The sequence below is a fragment of the Aythya fuligula genome, chromosome 3 (genome assembly GCF_009819795.1).
Source record: "Aythya fuligula isolate bAytFul2 chromosome 3, bAytFul2.pri, whole genome shotgun sequence".
In the NCBI taxonomy this organism is placed as follows: Eukaryota; Metazoa; Chordata; class Aves; order Anseriformes; family Anatidae; genus Aythya; species Aythya fuligula.
The window spans coordinates 51,647,754-51,663,719 of record NC_045561.1 but is presented as its reverse complement, the minus strand read 5'-3'; the positions used below and the strand labels follow the sequence as shown (position 1 = coordinate 51,663,719).

Below are 15,966 nucleotides of genomic sequence, written 5' to 3'. Positions count from 1 at the left end.
ACACCGAAGCAGGGAATGCCTTCCATTAGAGAGCTCACAACAGGGCTCAGCGGTTGTGCTTTGTTTAGATTTTTTTCAATCAGACTCATACAACATTGCTCTCTGGCAATATTGAGAAGGCACAGCACGTTGCAACTCCAGCTGCAGAGTGAGCACAGAAGCAGGCAATGCAGACAAGACAGAGAAAATCAGATTTTAAAATAAACTTAAAAAGAACATTTTGGGAGGATTTTTTTTTTTCTTGGCCGTGGAACATGGTCACACAAACAGCGGGACCTACACAACCAAGACCGGTGTCACACTGCTGGCCGTCCCAACTCACCCTCCCCTGCAGCAGCTCTGGTGTTTTTGTGACTCTGGGCTGAACTGCTTCTGTGTTAAGTCAGCAGAAAACAAAGCCAACAAAAAGGGCAATAGGTTTCTGCTGGGATGTCATGCAAAAATGGTCAAGCACAGGATGAGAAAGGAGACAGGCATAGCTGCTCTGGCCACACTGGCTCAGTCTGATCAGCTATTTGTGGATGCTAATCCACATCAGCTTAACTGGCACTTTATAGCTCAAAATGAGGCTTTACTTTTGTAGATAATTATTTCAGCAAAAATACCATCTTATGTGGTATTATCTCATCTCTCTGCTGCACATACAACTATTTGTCCTGTCACTGTCTGTGAGGGGAAGGAAAGGGATTTTTTTTTTCTTTGCCGTTGTTGCAGTTGTTTTCAACCAAGAACAATTCTCCAGTTTAGTTTATCACATGGCTCCATAAACAGGTGTGCTGGCAAAAGTGAGGCATTGCACGGGACTGGAAACAAGCAGCTGGAAGAAGAAGGCTGCTTAGACCAGGAGAGAAAATGAAATAAATATGTGAAACTGGTGCGTGTTCAGGACATAGAATTCTCTTTAGTATGGTCTGCACACTTAGCAAGAGAGTTCTGCTCTAAACTAATTATGGCTTAAGTAAAAAATAATATATATAGGTAATTATTTTAAAATCTCATATCACATGAGTGAATTAACATCCTTAGAATAAGATTTTTATTCTACTATACAGGAAATGGTTGCAGACCCTGTCACACATTTCTCATGTTCCTGCTTTGGATGCCTCTGCACAAGGCTGAGAACCATGCTCGTAGCTCATGGTCCCTAAAATACCTCTCCTAGCCATGCAGTCTTGCAACGTACCTTACGCTATTTCCAGTGCTTTTTGAACTCTTTCATAAGATTAGACAGCTAACCTACATGGCAAAACGTGAACTGAATTTGCCCAGACAATAGCAATAAGTGTCACATCCAATCCGAGAAAAGGACTGGAACTGCAAAAGAATGGGCCGGGGCAAAAAAGAAATACAGAACAGGTTTTTTTTGTTGTTGTTGTTGTTGTTGTTTTTTAATGCTTTTAGAAAGAGTGAGTAATTAACTAGTTCATCTAGTTACAGAACTGCAGCACAGCTGTCCTGAATTCCTACCATCTGTATGAAAGACTGGATTATCTTTCCTCCCTGAATTTCAATGGCAGCATGGGTTTCAGGCACACACTACACTGAGCTGAATGTGGGGAAGTTTCCTGCTAGCTGCTTTGCTGTGTAGCTTCACAGGGCAGCCAGCTCCTTGCTTGTATGGATGTGACCAAAATGTGGGTTGGTGCACACCTTCTATCTGTGATTCCAGAAGGCAGACTAATTTTGAGCCCAGTTTCATGGAGATTTGTGTTCTGTAGAAGTCTGGAACAAAAGCCCTTAAATGGCAGCTCATGAAGGTTTCCATCTATTGCAGCTATACCACTTTGTCTCCCAAGAGAAAAAACAGGGCCAAAGACAAACAAAACAAAAAGAAGTGTTAAACACAAACAGGTGAATAAGAGAAAAGAAAGGAAAAAAAGCATGAAATGCTTGCATATGCCCTCAGTGCCTGAGGGAAGCACTAAAAGCTGAGGAACCTAAACCCAAGGCAATAAGTTTCAGGCTCCAAAACCTCTACCAAGACTCAAGACCGCTGTTAACCTACTTCCATTCAGATGATACAAAATTGACTTCCCACTTGAATGGATTGCTTACTGCAGAGACAAAGTTACTGCTCCCAGCCTATGAAAAATGTTAGACATCCTAAATGCTTTTGCTTTTTACTTCGCAAAGCCACACACCAATTAACAAGACTTCATAAAATACTGATTCTACTATCATTAATAAATGTACTCAAAATGCAAAAATGTTCTTTGAATGGAAGTTTGATTCTTAGGGGGAAATAAGCAGTAACACAACACAACTGTAACACTGGAGAACACAACCCTTTTCCTTGAAATGGCCATGCATTTTGAAAAGAATACACAAGAACATGAAATGCCCAGACTGCCTTGGAAACCTCATGTTTCACCACCTTACGTGCAATACTTCATTTTCTTACAAAGGCCAGCATTTTCCCTCTCCTATCTAACCAGAAGTAGTGACAGCAGAATGCTGAACCAAACTTTTCCCAAGAATGCTATTGCTAACAAAGTATCATGTGCAAATGTCCAACAATCTTTGCAAATTATATTGAATCAGAAGTGCAGAGGTTAGCAAAATTGACTCTAGGAACTGATTTTGTTGATAATACTTTAATGGAAATCTAAAAGTATTTGCATGTACTTTGTTGTTCCATTAAAAAAGTTGAAGAGTATTTCTTTTACTCACATAAGGCTTAAGGAGATTAGAAACTTACTTCTATAAAGATGAACAAGCAGAAATGAGAAAATAGAACAACAAATATTCTTTAGAAAGAAGAAAGCCCACAAGACAATGGAACACAGATAAATGAAATTTCTGCCCATTCAACCTTTTTGTTTTCACCTAGGTAACAACAAAGTGATATATTTCTCATTAAAAAAAAAAAAAAGAAGTTTTATTTCCCAACCTCACCCCCCCTTAAAGTCATTATGATCAACAGGTTTCAACCCTTTATTTTTTCCTGGTATAGTTGTTGCTCCTTTTTAAGATTCCTGTAAGAGATCTGTCTTCTTGTTCACTAGTGAACAAGTTTGCATAAGAAACCTTTCTAGTCCTTGTCTATTAATATATAGGCTAGGCTGATTTATATTATAACAACAGGTTCTATAATAATGCAAACATCTCCTATATCATTTCTAGGATCACCAATGAATTTGAATAGAAACAATATTTCCAAGTAATTTGGTTCTCTTTATGTAATTTATAGTAACATGTAGGTAAGATATAAGCATATCCATGTGCATTTCTCTGGTAGTTTCAGGGCACAAGCACATTTATATTTCAGGTTACTGCATCTCTTCAAAAGCATTGTTCCATAGGTATTCAAAGTGCAATTTTATGGATTTACTTAAGCCAACCTGGCCTCTGCCTGCTCTCCCACTGTTCCTAGCTGGATATTCTTAGCATATTCTTTGCTCTAGCACTAGTACAGTTATAGTAAACAAGTTCAAGAAAGCTCATCCAGCTGAAAGCTGATCAATCATTCTCATTTGATTATGATACCGCTCCAAGACAATTAATTTAAATTGGGGCTGCTTAGTTCCCCTTGCCTCTCTCTCCAGTCTCTTTCATATGTGCATTTCTTTGATAGTTAGTGAGGGTGTTCAGGACACAGGCAAGAGAATGGCTGCAGCAGTGGAAAGGCATTACTACTGTGAGGTAGCAACACCCCTTTCATTTTTATCAATCCTCAAGTTTAAAAAACACTTTTTTTTTTTTTTTTTTTAAATAAAATCTAGTTTGCTGTAAAGCACTTGAGCCACAAGTTTATTTTGCCTACTACCATAATAGCTGGTTCTACATGTCTACTGTTGCTCCTTCTGTAAGACTTGCTTGTGCTGAATTCTTAATATCAAAAGAGCCCATCCACCCACATGCTTTCATGGGAACATGAGGGCCTCACACTGAAGTTTTACAATACAGCTGAGCCAACCTAATGGCTCATTGTCACCAAAATAAGGTAGTCTTACTCCTCCTTTTACCACCATCTGTCTGCTATTGCCTTTGCACGGGCTCAGGCACATATGATCCCTGATTTGTCTGAGCTTCCCGTACTGGCAGAAAATATGATGAAACAGGAAAATTGAATGGTTTTCATCAGTTATCAAGAGGGGTTAGGTGAATACTAACACAAGGAAACATGGGACACCTCTTTCAATATAAAGAAGTTATTTAATGGCTTTGGCATCCTTGTAGAACTAGAAGCATGGTGATGGGAACACTTGAGGCAAAGAGCAGGGTGAGAGAAGTAGTGTTTTGTGTTTTTTATGCATTCACTTTAAGATTATTTAAGATTACTACATTTTAAGATTATTATTCATTCTGGCAGTTAATTAAGTAGCATTCTTTACTTTTCATTGCTATTTTATCTTTTCTTTTGCACCACTGTTTGCCAACTTACCAACAAATCATAATATAATAAAATAACTACTCACCAACAAATCCTTTTTCCCCAACTAGTTTAAGGGCAATTTTATCTGCCAAAACAGAAGAATTTCCATGTGCAATGTTAGCAAAAGGTCCAGCGTGAACAAAAACTGGTGTTCCCTGAATAAAAAATATATATATTTCATTAATATCATGGATAGGTAAGAACACAAACTCAATTGACTTGCAAGCTAATCAAGATGATACACAAATCAAAAGCTCATAGAATAAAAAAGGAGAAACTTGGAAATGATTAAGTGAATAAAAGCTGGTTGTTTCCCTCTATCCCTCAAACACACCAGTGTTAAGATAAAAAGCTTTAGACAAAAAAGTCAATTTTTTACATGTAAGATGAGAACTGTATAACAGAAGTGAAATACTCATGTTACATCTTCCTGTTTTACTAACACTGAACAAATCTCACACAAAATATAAACAAACACCTGTTCTTACTGCTTCCTCTAGAAGTGATCATACATAAATAACTGTTTTGTTCAGAGTAAAGACAATTACATTTTTGCCACTGGTACATTAAATTTCAGGTTCATTCTAAGAAAACGTTTATTTATTTATTTAAATTGAGGTAGGAAAAGGAGAATATGCATACACATTGGCAGAGGATATTCTCCAAAGACCAAACAACTAAGCTAGATCCTAAAGACAATTCTGCCCTATACACGTCAGAGAAGAAACAGTAGAACAGGAACAGAAAAAGTAAATAAACCAGAAATGAAGCCCTGTAACAAGACTGATATAGATTATTACCATCACAAAACACTGATATCATAGCGTTTACTTAGGGTTTATCTTTATTCTTGGTTCCTATCTGTTACCAATAGCATACTACAACATGAATAGGGCTTTAGGCATTTACGCAAAAATTAAACTTGAACTAGGTACACCATCAAACACAAGGTATCAATCTAATAAGAAGTACTGTACAAAATAAAAGATTATTATTATCCCAAAGGGCTTGGAACTTACAAATAAAATGCAGACCACTTCTACCAACCTAAGCCTATCTTTCCTCAAGTTTTATTTCTACCTTAATCCAGTATTTTCCCTCACAGTATTCAAATAAATAAGACTGCTGTTTTCAGCTACTAGATTGAAATCCACAGGATTTACTCTCATTTGTGTTTTATCACTAAAAAAAGTAAAATTACATTTTATGAGTCCTTAATTTCTTGTGGCAAGCAATTACAAGTCCACAGTTTACTACAGCCCAGAGCACACAACAGCAGATATGACACACGGAAGCTCCAGAATATCAGTACCGAAGAGGCCCTCTGACACTAACTTGAAATGAAAACACACTACTAAACCACTGCCATTGCAAGATACTCCCCTGGAGATCTGAAATCCACCAGAAGACAAGGGGGAGTTATGTGAAGGGTCTTTTGACAATGGCAACCCTGGAACAAAGATACAGTTTAGGTCCTTATGGGAGCAAACTCCAGCAGAACCTCAGGAGCCTCCAGCACAGCCTGGAATAGAGACAATAAAGTCTTCCCTGGCCAACTTCAGGCTCTCTGTGTCAGTCCAGCTACCTCACAGAGTGCCCCTTATTTTCGTTACACTCTTAATAAGCTATATGAGGAAACAAATAGTGGCACAGGGATGCATTCTGCTGACTGTTTTCGGTACAGGAAACTTTATTATCCAAGCATTAGTAAAAGAAAATAAACCCTGAATGTCAATAAATATCTGAAGTTATCTGGCAGCTAGAAGGATGTTTATAATACTTATTACCATCTTTACTGTGCGTGGCACTTGAAATGTAACATAAGCAGATGAGCACGGAGCAGCCAGAATGCAACTACAAAGAGTTGTCCCATACAGCAGCAGCTGCTCTGTTACGCATAGTATAAATAAATGCTAAACATTATGGGATCAGTTCACAAGGGAACAAATCTATCATGACAAATATGGATAAACACTATGAAATCATTATGTATATTTCAAACAAAGTAATCTTAATTCTACAGCATTAGATACAAGTTCTGCTGAAGCCCACATTTATTGCAGGTAGAGTCAACAGTACTAAGCTAGCATTTTGCAATGTTTCTCATTTGAGATTTTCCTGTCACTCCTGTTTATAAAACAATAACTCCTCGAGGTGGCATTTCTGGTGACAGAGCAGCAGGGTTGTGATAGAAAGTGCCCCCAAGAAATCTCTTAAAAAAATAAAAAAATAAAATATATATGTATACACGCCAACACACATGGGAAAAAAAAAAAAAAAAAAAAAAGCATTCACACGAGTTCCATAACATGCAGGACTAACATTCAGCCATTTTTGATTTATGAACTACTAGACCTCTTCTCCAGTGTGTATGGAAGTCCTTACAAAGCCAGTGCACATCTGCTGAGTAGGCTGTTCTTCTCCCTCTACCACGAGCTCTTTGAAGCAACTCCTCACAACTCCAGCACTCAACAGCATACCTGTGTACAGACTCTTTCCCAGGTCACATAGAAGTACAGCTATCTCTGCAATGGGTGCTTGTAGCTGCTGCAGCCACAGCCACTATTAATTACAGATTATGCCAAATTAACTGTCAGTATCAGCTAGAAATCACCCAGATCTCCTGCTCCCTCTCCTCGGGCAGTCTTTTGGCCATTCCCCAACACCAAAGTGGACCTGCCTTGTGGAGCAGTTTCATCTCTAACTTGCAGGACAGGTCTGTTGCAGTCTGAGCTACATTTGTGGTCTGTGTAATTATATCATTCTGTTTTTCACCACCACTGCGTTGTAGACAGTGGATGTGCTTGTCACATGATCATTTCTCATGTTACTATTGTCAACTCATGGTGCTGGTGCTAAAGGTCTTTACACTTGTATAGAGAACTTGTTCTTTCTGAAGAAATAGGATTATGTTGCCCAATTACTTGCTATTGTTAGTCTCTTTGGAAACTTAAAAGGTCCCTCTTCTTTTGGATGCTGCTTACTAGGATTATTTCAAGTGTAGTTTGGGCTTCAAATTTCATTTCTGGCTTATGAGAAAAAAAAAAGATTTGAAATTTACACACACATCAGAAATATATTGTTTCCTATAACAGAAGGCACATTATTACATCCACCATCTCAGAGTACAGTAGAATTAGTGTGGCTTAAAATCTGTCATGCTGGAAGATTCTACACTCTCAGGTGGCTCAGTGCACTATAGTCAAATGAACAAGGCAAAAGATTGCCCTTATTAGAGGAAAAATTGGAGCTATCAAAATTAGCAGCTATTAAAGCCATTAACTTAAAAATTAACAATAATGAGAACTATTTATTCACAAAATGGGACACAAAACAAGCTTGAAGCTCAAGAACAGTAACAACAGCATGGGCAGTAACAGAATAAGCCATTGCACCTCTATACACAGTGACAACACAGCCCAAGGGGATCACACCAACTAAAGCACAGCATTATGTTTTGGGCCCCTTACTGCAAGGGCATCGAGACCCTGGAAAGTGTCCAGAGAAGGGCTACGAAGCTGGTGTAGGGCCTGGAGCACAAGTCCTGTGAGGAGCAGCTGAGGGAGCTGGGGGTGTTTAGTTTGGAGAAGAGGAGGCTCAGGGGAGACTTTATTGCTCTCTCTATCTACCTGAAAGGAAGGTGTGGAGAGCTGGGCATCAGATCCAGGGGAGGTTCAGGGTGAAAGTTAGAAGACATTTCTTCTCAGAAAGAGCAGTTGGGCATTGTAACATGTTACCCAGGGAGGTGGTGGAGTCACCGTGTTCAAGGAAAGGTTGGACCTGGTGCTTAGGGACATGGTTTGGTAGGTGACTTTGGTAGTAGGGGGATGGTTGGACCAGATGATCTTGGAAGTCTTTTCCAACCTTAATGATTCTATGATTATCTTGGACAAGATTTTGACAAGCTGGAGATTTCCGTTCTTGGATATATGAATGATACTAGCCTGCAATTCAACAGGTACTCAAAGGGTGACAAAAGTTTGTCATTCAGACTAATATGGCAGAAGCAGAACACAAAGCAGTCTTCTGAGCTGTTTTAGTTTGCTGGAAGTAATTTTAAAAATAACTTTGTAAGAAGAATTTTGGGAAAATCTCCTTGGGTACTGCAGTCAGGGCCCTCCTAAAAAGCAATAGTTGCTGCAGATGTTTCAACTATACTATAGCTTTGACTAGAAAAGAGCACCACATAATAGGCAGAAATTTTACTGCATTGAAATACAAATATAAAGAAATGCAGTGAAACAAACAAAGAAACAAACAAAGGAAATGCATGCCACATCCAGAACAAAATGCCTGCTAATCAGAATAAACTCTTCTGACAATTATAGTCGCCTTCTAGAACACTACAACAAAACATTATTTTGTAAGAGGTATGTGAAGTGCAAATAGAGTGACACATTAAACAGAATCAAAATTACTTTGTCAATGAAGCTTAATAAGCACTATCTGAATAACAATTTAATACACATTTCTGGTTACGACATTTTTCATTCTACATGACCTCCAGTTTCTGCTATCAGATTTTTTATTAAGTTCTGATACACACACTCATATGTCTCATACAGCCACATGAAAGAATAGATGTCCTTTGCAGGAGAAATCAATTAGGATGGCTATAGCAAAACAATACGTAGCATGACAAATTCTGGTTTTCTAACATTCCTTGAGAATAGCAAGTCGTTGCCATCCAAACACAAAAGCAAAAACATAGCTATCACTTTGATATGCTGTAGAAAATTAGACTTTTTACCATCTGGGGACTGTTCTGGTATCTTTCTACACTCTTTAACTTCTCACCATGTGAAGAATTGTTATGAGATAGTCCAACTATGTAATTTTGATGGCCAAAATTCCAATAAAATTGATTAGATTTCTTCCAAATGCATTTGTTTTCAAATCTGCTTCAGTATTTCCCATTTTTCTCCCCTCCCCGTCCCCCCTGTCCCCATGAATGTCATTCATCTTTCAGCTCACTACTGAAAAGACAATACTACACTGCCCAGTCACTAAGTTCACAGTTGTACCAAAATCTACATTCTTCGAGCTGTTGGAAGAAAGCTTACTAGGATAAGCTTAAAATATTCCTTTTACAGACCAGCAAAGCTTCATGTAGTCTCTGAAGGCACTATAACAAGAAAGAGTGGCTGGTAGCCCGCTTTTCAAAAACTGTAAATGGGGAGAAGGACTCTCCTCTTTCTGAACAGCACAAAAGATAACACCTAATAGAATGGCCTCATCAAAGTATCCGCCTTCCACACAACATGATCCATCATAGGAACATACACATATAGCAAACAGATTTAAAAGAAACACCTCTAGCAGAGGGGATAGGGAACAGAAGGAAGTTTACGACTCAGAAGCCCAACCTGCTTTCCAGTGTGCTCAGAAGCAGATCAGCAGTACACTGCAGCTTGCTTTTAGCTCCAGGCAAAATTATGACTAAAGCCAGACTCTCAAAGAAAAAAAAAAAAAAAAAAAAAAAAAGGACCAAAAAGGTACAGATGCAGCTAGGGTTGATTTATTAACATATACAAATGAACATTTTCTAAAATGCCTTTACAGAGTCGACCCTGGCCTGAACCATGAAAGTTAAGTGCAGTCACTAGAGAGAAGTATGACAAGCACAATATGGAATTTGAAAGCTGGAGAAGAAGGGCAGACATCACAAGCTATACTCACCTCTAATGTTTGCATTAGTGTTGGCTTAATTGCATCTTTCATCAAAACTGCCAAAGCACCTGTTAATCCCTAAAAAACAAGAGTTCACATTTTAAGGAATTCAATTCTAAGGTGCAACATTACCGAGCTTGAGATTAAAGTTAAAACAAATACAAAACACTTTACAGTTCAAAGGAAAAAAAAAAAAAAGGTTGCTCATAAACCATAATGGATAAGTAGTGTTAGTGTTACATTACAAATCTATCTAAATGTTAACTCAAGATTTCTAACACATTTACAAAGTGTGCCAGAAACAGTAATGATTGTACTGTGGGTATGAGTACCCTCTAAAAGATAGCAGGTTAATATTCTTCCCTTTTCATAGAGAAACCAGAAACTGAGTTATTAAGTGATCAGCATGACATTCATGAAAACAAAAGATGAAGTGAAAGCAAAGGCTACTAAGACTTGAGAAACCAAGATGACAATAACTTGTTAAAGGTGCCTAAAGAAATGACAGATGTATTTCTTTCATGACAGAATCAACAGCATGAATCAATAGCTAGCAACAACCAGAAAGGGTATTTTGCAAGACCTGTACAAATAATAGACACAAGGTGAAAGCAGGCCTAGGAGTAGATAATGAATGAGATCTAAAATTAAAAGCGCCTTATTGTAATGACAAGAAAACAAAAGGGAATTGAGGGAATTGATGTGCACTAGTTAAAAGAAAAAATAAAATAAATCTTACTCTTCCCTAGAGATATCAAGCACAAATCTTATCTAGTGTAGGCTGGATAAGAAGTATAGGTTTCGCACTGATTGAATTTAAGAGAATACCATGACATCATTACACAGCATTTACACTAAAATTCAATGCCCATTTTAGAAAAAAAAAACAGCTACAGAGCATGCACAACACTATCAAGCTATAAACTATCTAGAAACCACAAGCATATATTCCCATTTATTACTAAATTATTTTGATTCTGAGAAGAAAATGTATTTGGTTTTAAAAGAATTAGATCACGGATAGAAAAAATGTAGCAGTGCTACAAGGAATATCTTATAACATTGCTGGAGAACACAAAAAGCCGATTTAAAACATTATTTAATTGAAAAGAAATATTAAAATCAAATAAAAATACCAGCTTCTGTAAACTGTTTAAGGTTGAAAACCATGGATCTGTTATCTGAGTAGCCTATTAGGAGTTAAACAATAATGTTCAAATAAAGAAGAGCAATGAAAATAGTGTCTGTAGAACTCTCCACAAAGCTCTTGCCCATTAACCCAAATCTGAACAATCATACTCTGTGCTAAAATCTTAATGATAGACAGATGAGAAAGATTAAAGTACACCGTCATTACAGAAATAGTGTTTTATACAAACTACTTTCCTCTTTCTGAACATCACATCCGAACACAGACTTCAGAAGAAAATGAAGCATTGTATTTGACCTCAGATAAAAGTGAACTGAAAGCAAAAGAGTAAAACTGATTTCTGCTAAAGCTTAGCAAGTGTTTCCTTGGAGGAGAATGAAGGAAAGGAAAGGAGGGAAGGATTTTAACTTTTTAGGCTCCTTTCATTTTACAAACTTCTACCGTCTACAAATTCCAACAGATCCATACAAAGATGTAATATGAGAAACTGGTAGCAAAACAATACGGTTTTCCTTTTTCTAGATTAACAAAGAATATTTTTTTGTTTCTTAACGGAGTAAATTCTACAAGTTTTATTTCTAGCTTTAGGATCCAAAACCCAAGGAAACTCCAGAGCGTCAGCTCTCTGTGACAATGTGTGAGGCTCCACCTCTTCCACAGAAGACACCTGATGCTATTCTGTACATATACCCAACTACTCATTTGAGTCCAAAGCTGATAGTCTAAGTACAAAGAAAAGGAAAATATCTTAAAAAGAAAAACAAAATTATTGCCACTTTTCACTTTCACAAGTTCCTTTACAGATACACTGTTTTAATTTGTAAAGATTATGAACTACTTATTTCAGATAAAGAACTTAAAAATGCATAACAAAACTCACCAGTTAAACAATGCTTCACCAGTATCTCATAACATTTTCTAACGTTAGAATACAACGTAAATTCAATACTTTATCAATAAGTCTTCTTTTCACGACCACATAAAAATAACTGCTACTGCTGTTGCCTTTGATTTCTTGTGTTTTAGTCACCTTAGTCACGTTTAAAATACGTCTTTATAAAAAGTGGGCATATTTTTTAGGATATTAAATTTAAAATTTGTTCCATATAACCATTTCCTTTATAAAAAAAGGTTAAATGGATTTTAAAAATTTGAGGCACTTGAAGTCCCAAGCCTACCAATGTTACATGAAAGGGTACAAATTTCATTGCTAGTTATTTCTTCAATAAAACCTGTTTTTTAATCCTTCTAGTTTACAGAAAAAAATATTGTTTCTCCTGTTATCACAGTGCAAAATTTGAATTCATGAAAAATCAGACTTTTCAATACACTTAACTAATGCACCTGTAAGCCTGTTGTTTTCCTACTGCTTGATTAATTCTGCAGCCAGCTGATAAAGCTTTTCTCACACTACAGGCACAACTCTTCCCCTCCCACCACCAGCTGACCTAAACAATGTTTAGGACTAGCTCCTAGCTGTAACTGCTAGTTAAGTTGTTTGTATTCTGTCCCACAAAAAGCAGTATTATGTACTCATGCTAGTCAGGAGGTTACAGGCAACAGACATATCTGAAGAAAAAAGCTGGTTGATTTTACCCATTTTCTTCCTGCATCTCAGTTTTTCCAATACCATACAGAATAAGCTATACATTTACCATCTATCGTGCTAAAAGAGAAACAGCTGCTGATGCTTTCAGTGCATTAACACTGAGATATTTTACAACCTTACCACTGAGATATTTTCCAACCTTACCATGTAAAAGACGATTGTAATTGTAAACAATATTCAACTTTCTGGAGAAAAAAAGCCAAATGGTAAACTTTATATCAGGTCTTTCAGCTGGTCAATAGCAAGTTTAACTAGCTGATCAACCCTAATGCTCTTCTTCTGAAACCTGCTTGAGGACTGACAAGTGTTAACTCATGCCAGCTGTAACATTCGATTAGAAGTAAAGTTTCTGTTGTCTGCTTCATGCTGGACCACCAGCTCATTCAAAGCAAGCATGCAAACCGCTATTTGCTGACTCAAGCTATACTGAGTGGAAAGATTTTGGGGGAGAAGGCAATAACAAAGAAGGGGGAAAAAAAGGACATTTTCCCCTACCCCTCCTAGTCAATAATGGCTCGTATCTTCTCTCCTTTGCTTTCTGATAACTCTTCACTAACCTGATAAAACAGTGAAGTAAAACAATAAATAAATAAAAGAATAAAAAGAAACAAATACTTCCTTTATACCTATACATTTTTACTTTTTGGAAAATTTCATTCATACTAATCGTACATCTGGACACATCTCATTGTATCTGAAGCAGAAAGCATAGAAGAAGAGACAAAAAAAAACCCTCCAATTAGCACACATCATATCTGTCTGCCTTCATGGTTCTTAAATCTGCATTGTGTCAACAACAGTCCTTAAAAACTAAACAGCCTATGAAGTTTTCATATCCATCTACCATCACTGTCAAATTTTTTGTTCCTTCATAACCCCAATCCCCCAAGCAGCTAGTAAAAAATTGCCACAGCTCACTTGAAGTCCTGGATCTGATTTGCAAAGCCATGTGAGGAATCAGGTTCCCATTTCTAATTCAGAGGTAGGTAAATTTTTTATAGAAGCATTAGAGGCTTAGACACTTACACACCAATTAAGCATGTAAGAGCCTAAGGATCATTAGCTTTCTACTAACTCTCTGTCAGCAGAAAGAAGTAGAACTCAGGATCAAATGTAATACAGACAGGCATCTCTCTTGGGTTCCCTTCTGGAACTGATCCCAAGTTCTACTTCTGGAAGCAATACTCCTTCCATCTTCCCATCGGCCATCGGGGCAGGTGTGCTCCCCAGGACTGCAAAGATCACAGAGCACAAAGTAAATTACACACGTGACACAGGAAAGGCAAACCTAGATGAAAACCCCACACTTTCAAAACCACTTCCACAGGAACGGTCTCTGAAGTTTATCGAGAGTGGAAATGAAAGCCAGCATTAGATGACAAGCAAGGTGATTGAGAGCAACTACTGTGAAATGAGTAAGGGTTATACAGACTGAAGGGCAGAGAAACAGCACATTTCTCTAAAAGAAAAATAATGAAGCACTTATATCTTCCCTTTGTTTGAAACTATAGTCCCTAACAAAATGATAATATTTTTCTACAATATCGGTTCTGTAAAAAACCTAAACCTTAAACCAAGAAGGGCTGTAACTACTTGCGTTTAAAGTAAAGTATGTACACAGTGTTTCTGTTGAACCAGGGAACAAAACATATTCAGCTGACAGATCATTTATAAAAATAAATATGAAGCTTTTTTCACCCCCGGAATTCTCGAAATCTAACAGCATGGTAGAGATAGCAAACTGAGAAGTCTTATTAAAAAAAAAAGTGACTTTTATTTAATATTTTTTCATAGCTGCTGAAATACTAATCTAGGGCATACATACCCATTTAATTTCACATAAAGATATGGCATGTGTCCATCAAAACTTTTCTAGGCTGTAAAAGCCAAAAACCAATTCAGTCTTCAAAATACTGTACAATGAACACCACATTTTGGCAAAGACTTCTATATGTTCCATTACAGAGGCTAGATATTTAATCCATTACTCTTATGGAAGGAGTCTTCTCAATTCATGAAATATTCAATTTATCTTTTTTCTATTACTTTTAGCATGCCGCTGCATCTGGTTTATATCTGCCAATGTATATTTTAGGTTTTACCATTGTATTATTCTAAATATACTGAATATAAAGTCAAAATTAAGAGCAATTGTGTTTTTGTGAAGTATAGTGTGTGTACTTCTGGAAACAAATCACAGAGAAGGTTTTAGTGGTTTTGTTTCACACAGATTTCAGTGAACTAAGAACTACTGTCAGACATTTAAACTTAAATAAATTCAACCTTGGTTGCATATATAAAAGCACAAACCCCAGATTTTATTTTATTTTTTTTAGTTGCAGATAGGACTGACCACCACCCATTACTCATGTTGGTTAGAAAACACTCCTTTAAAATGATAAAGCCACCTTTAAATTTGTTAAAGCTATAAGCACTTTCAGTTTTTTGGGCTAAAATGTTCCATGCCAAGTGGTTATGATAGATTCAAGCTTTTAATCTTGATTTTGTTTTATGAAAATTTAAGCCAAAATGCTTGAACTGTTTTTGGAATAAGAGTATTGTAAAAGCATGTATAGCATTTTTCCTATATTTGCTGGTCTTGACGTCTTTCCTTTCTGAGCTGTAAAGATTTTACGCCTCCTCTCTGCCCCCAGTTCTGAAGGAGAATGAAAATTCAGGGTTCAAACCTTTTATCACATGTGAAAATTTGCTCAAGATAAAAACCTTTGGAATACCAAAGTTACAGTTCACAGATGTCCACTTGTAAATGCTTAGTCCTGTCCCATCCCGCCTATAAAGCTTTAGCTGCAATGTGCAGTGTGCTTACAGCCTAGGGTATCTACACTACACATCAGGCTGGACCAGCACTTAGTCTGGATATCTGCACCACAAGTGAAGATCTCTTCTCCTTGATCCTAAAGGAATCCTTTTCTAACACATAGGAGATGGAATCTGTGCAGTCCAAATGAAGGGGAGTCAAAAGCTGGGATTGAAGAAGCACAGTAACAACACAGGTAGCACAAGCAGCTGGGGTAGAGTGGATCACAGAATCACAGAATCATCTAGGTTGGACGAAACCTCAAAGATTACCTAGTCCAATCTCTGACCTAATACTAACCAGTCCTCCAGTAAACCATATCCCTAAGCTCTACATCTAAACGT

The 15,966-nt window shown here is 37.2% G+C and overlaps 1 protein-coding gene across 3 annotated transcripts in view; it reads right to left on the bottom strand.

Annotated features, from left to right (window-relative positions):
* The window catches only part of MTHFD1L (methylenetetrahydrofolate dehydrogenase (NADP+ dependent) 1 like), a 146,472-nt gene that overhangs the window by 78,965 nt on the left and 51,541 nt on the right, over window positions 1-15,966 (bottom strand). For all 3 annotated transcript variants that reach the window (XM_032184138.1, XM_032184139.1, XM_032184141.1), the window contains 2 exons: window positions 10,055-10,123; window positions 4,419-4,530 (listed from right to left, as the gene is read on the bottom strand). In XM_032184138.1, the coding sequence (XP_032040029.1) occupies window positions 4,419-4,530; window positions 10,055-10,123 (181 nt within the window). The remainder of the gene's footprint in view (window positions 1-4,418; window positions 4,531-10,054; window positions 10,124-15,966) is intronic.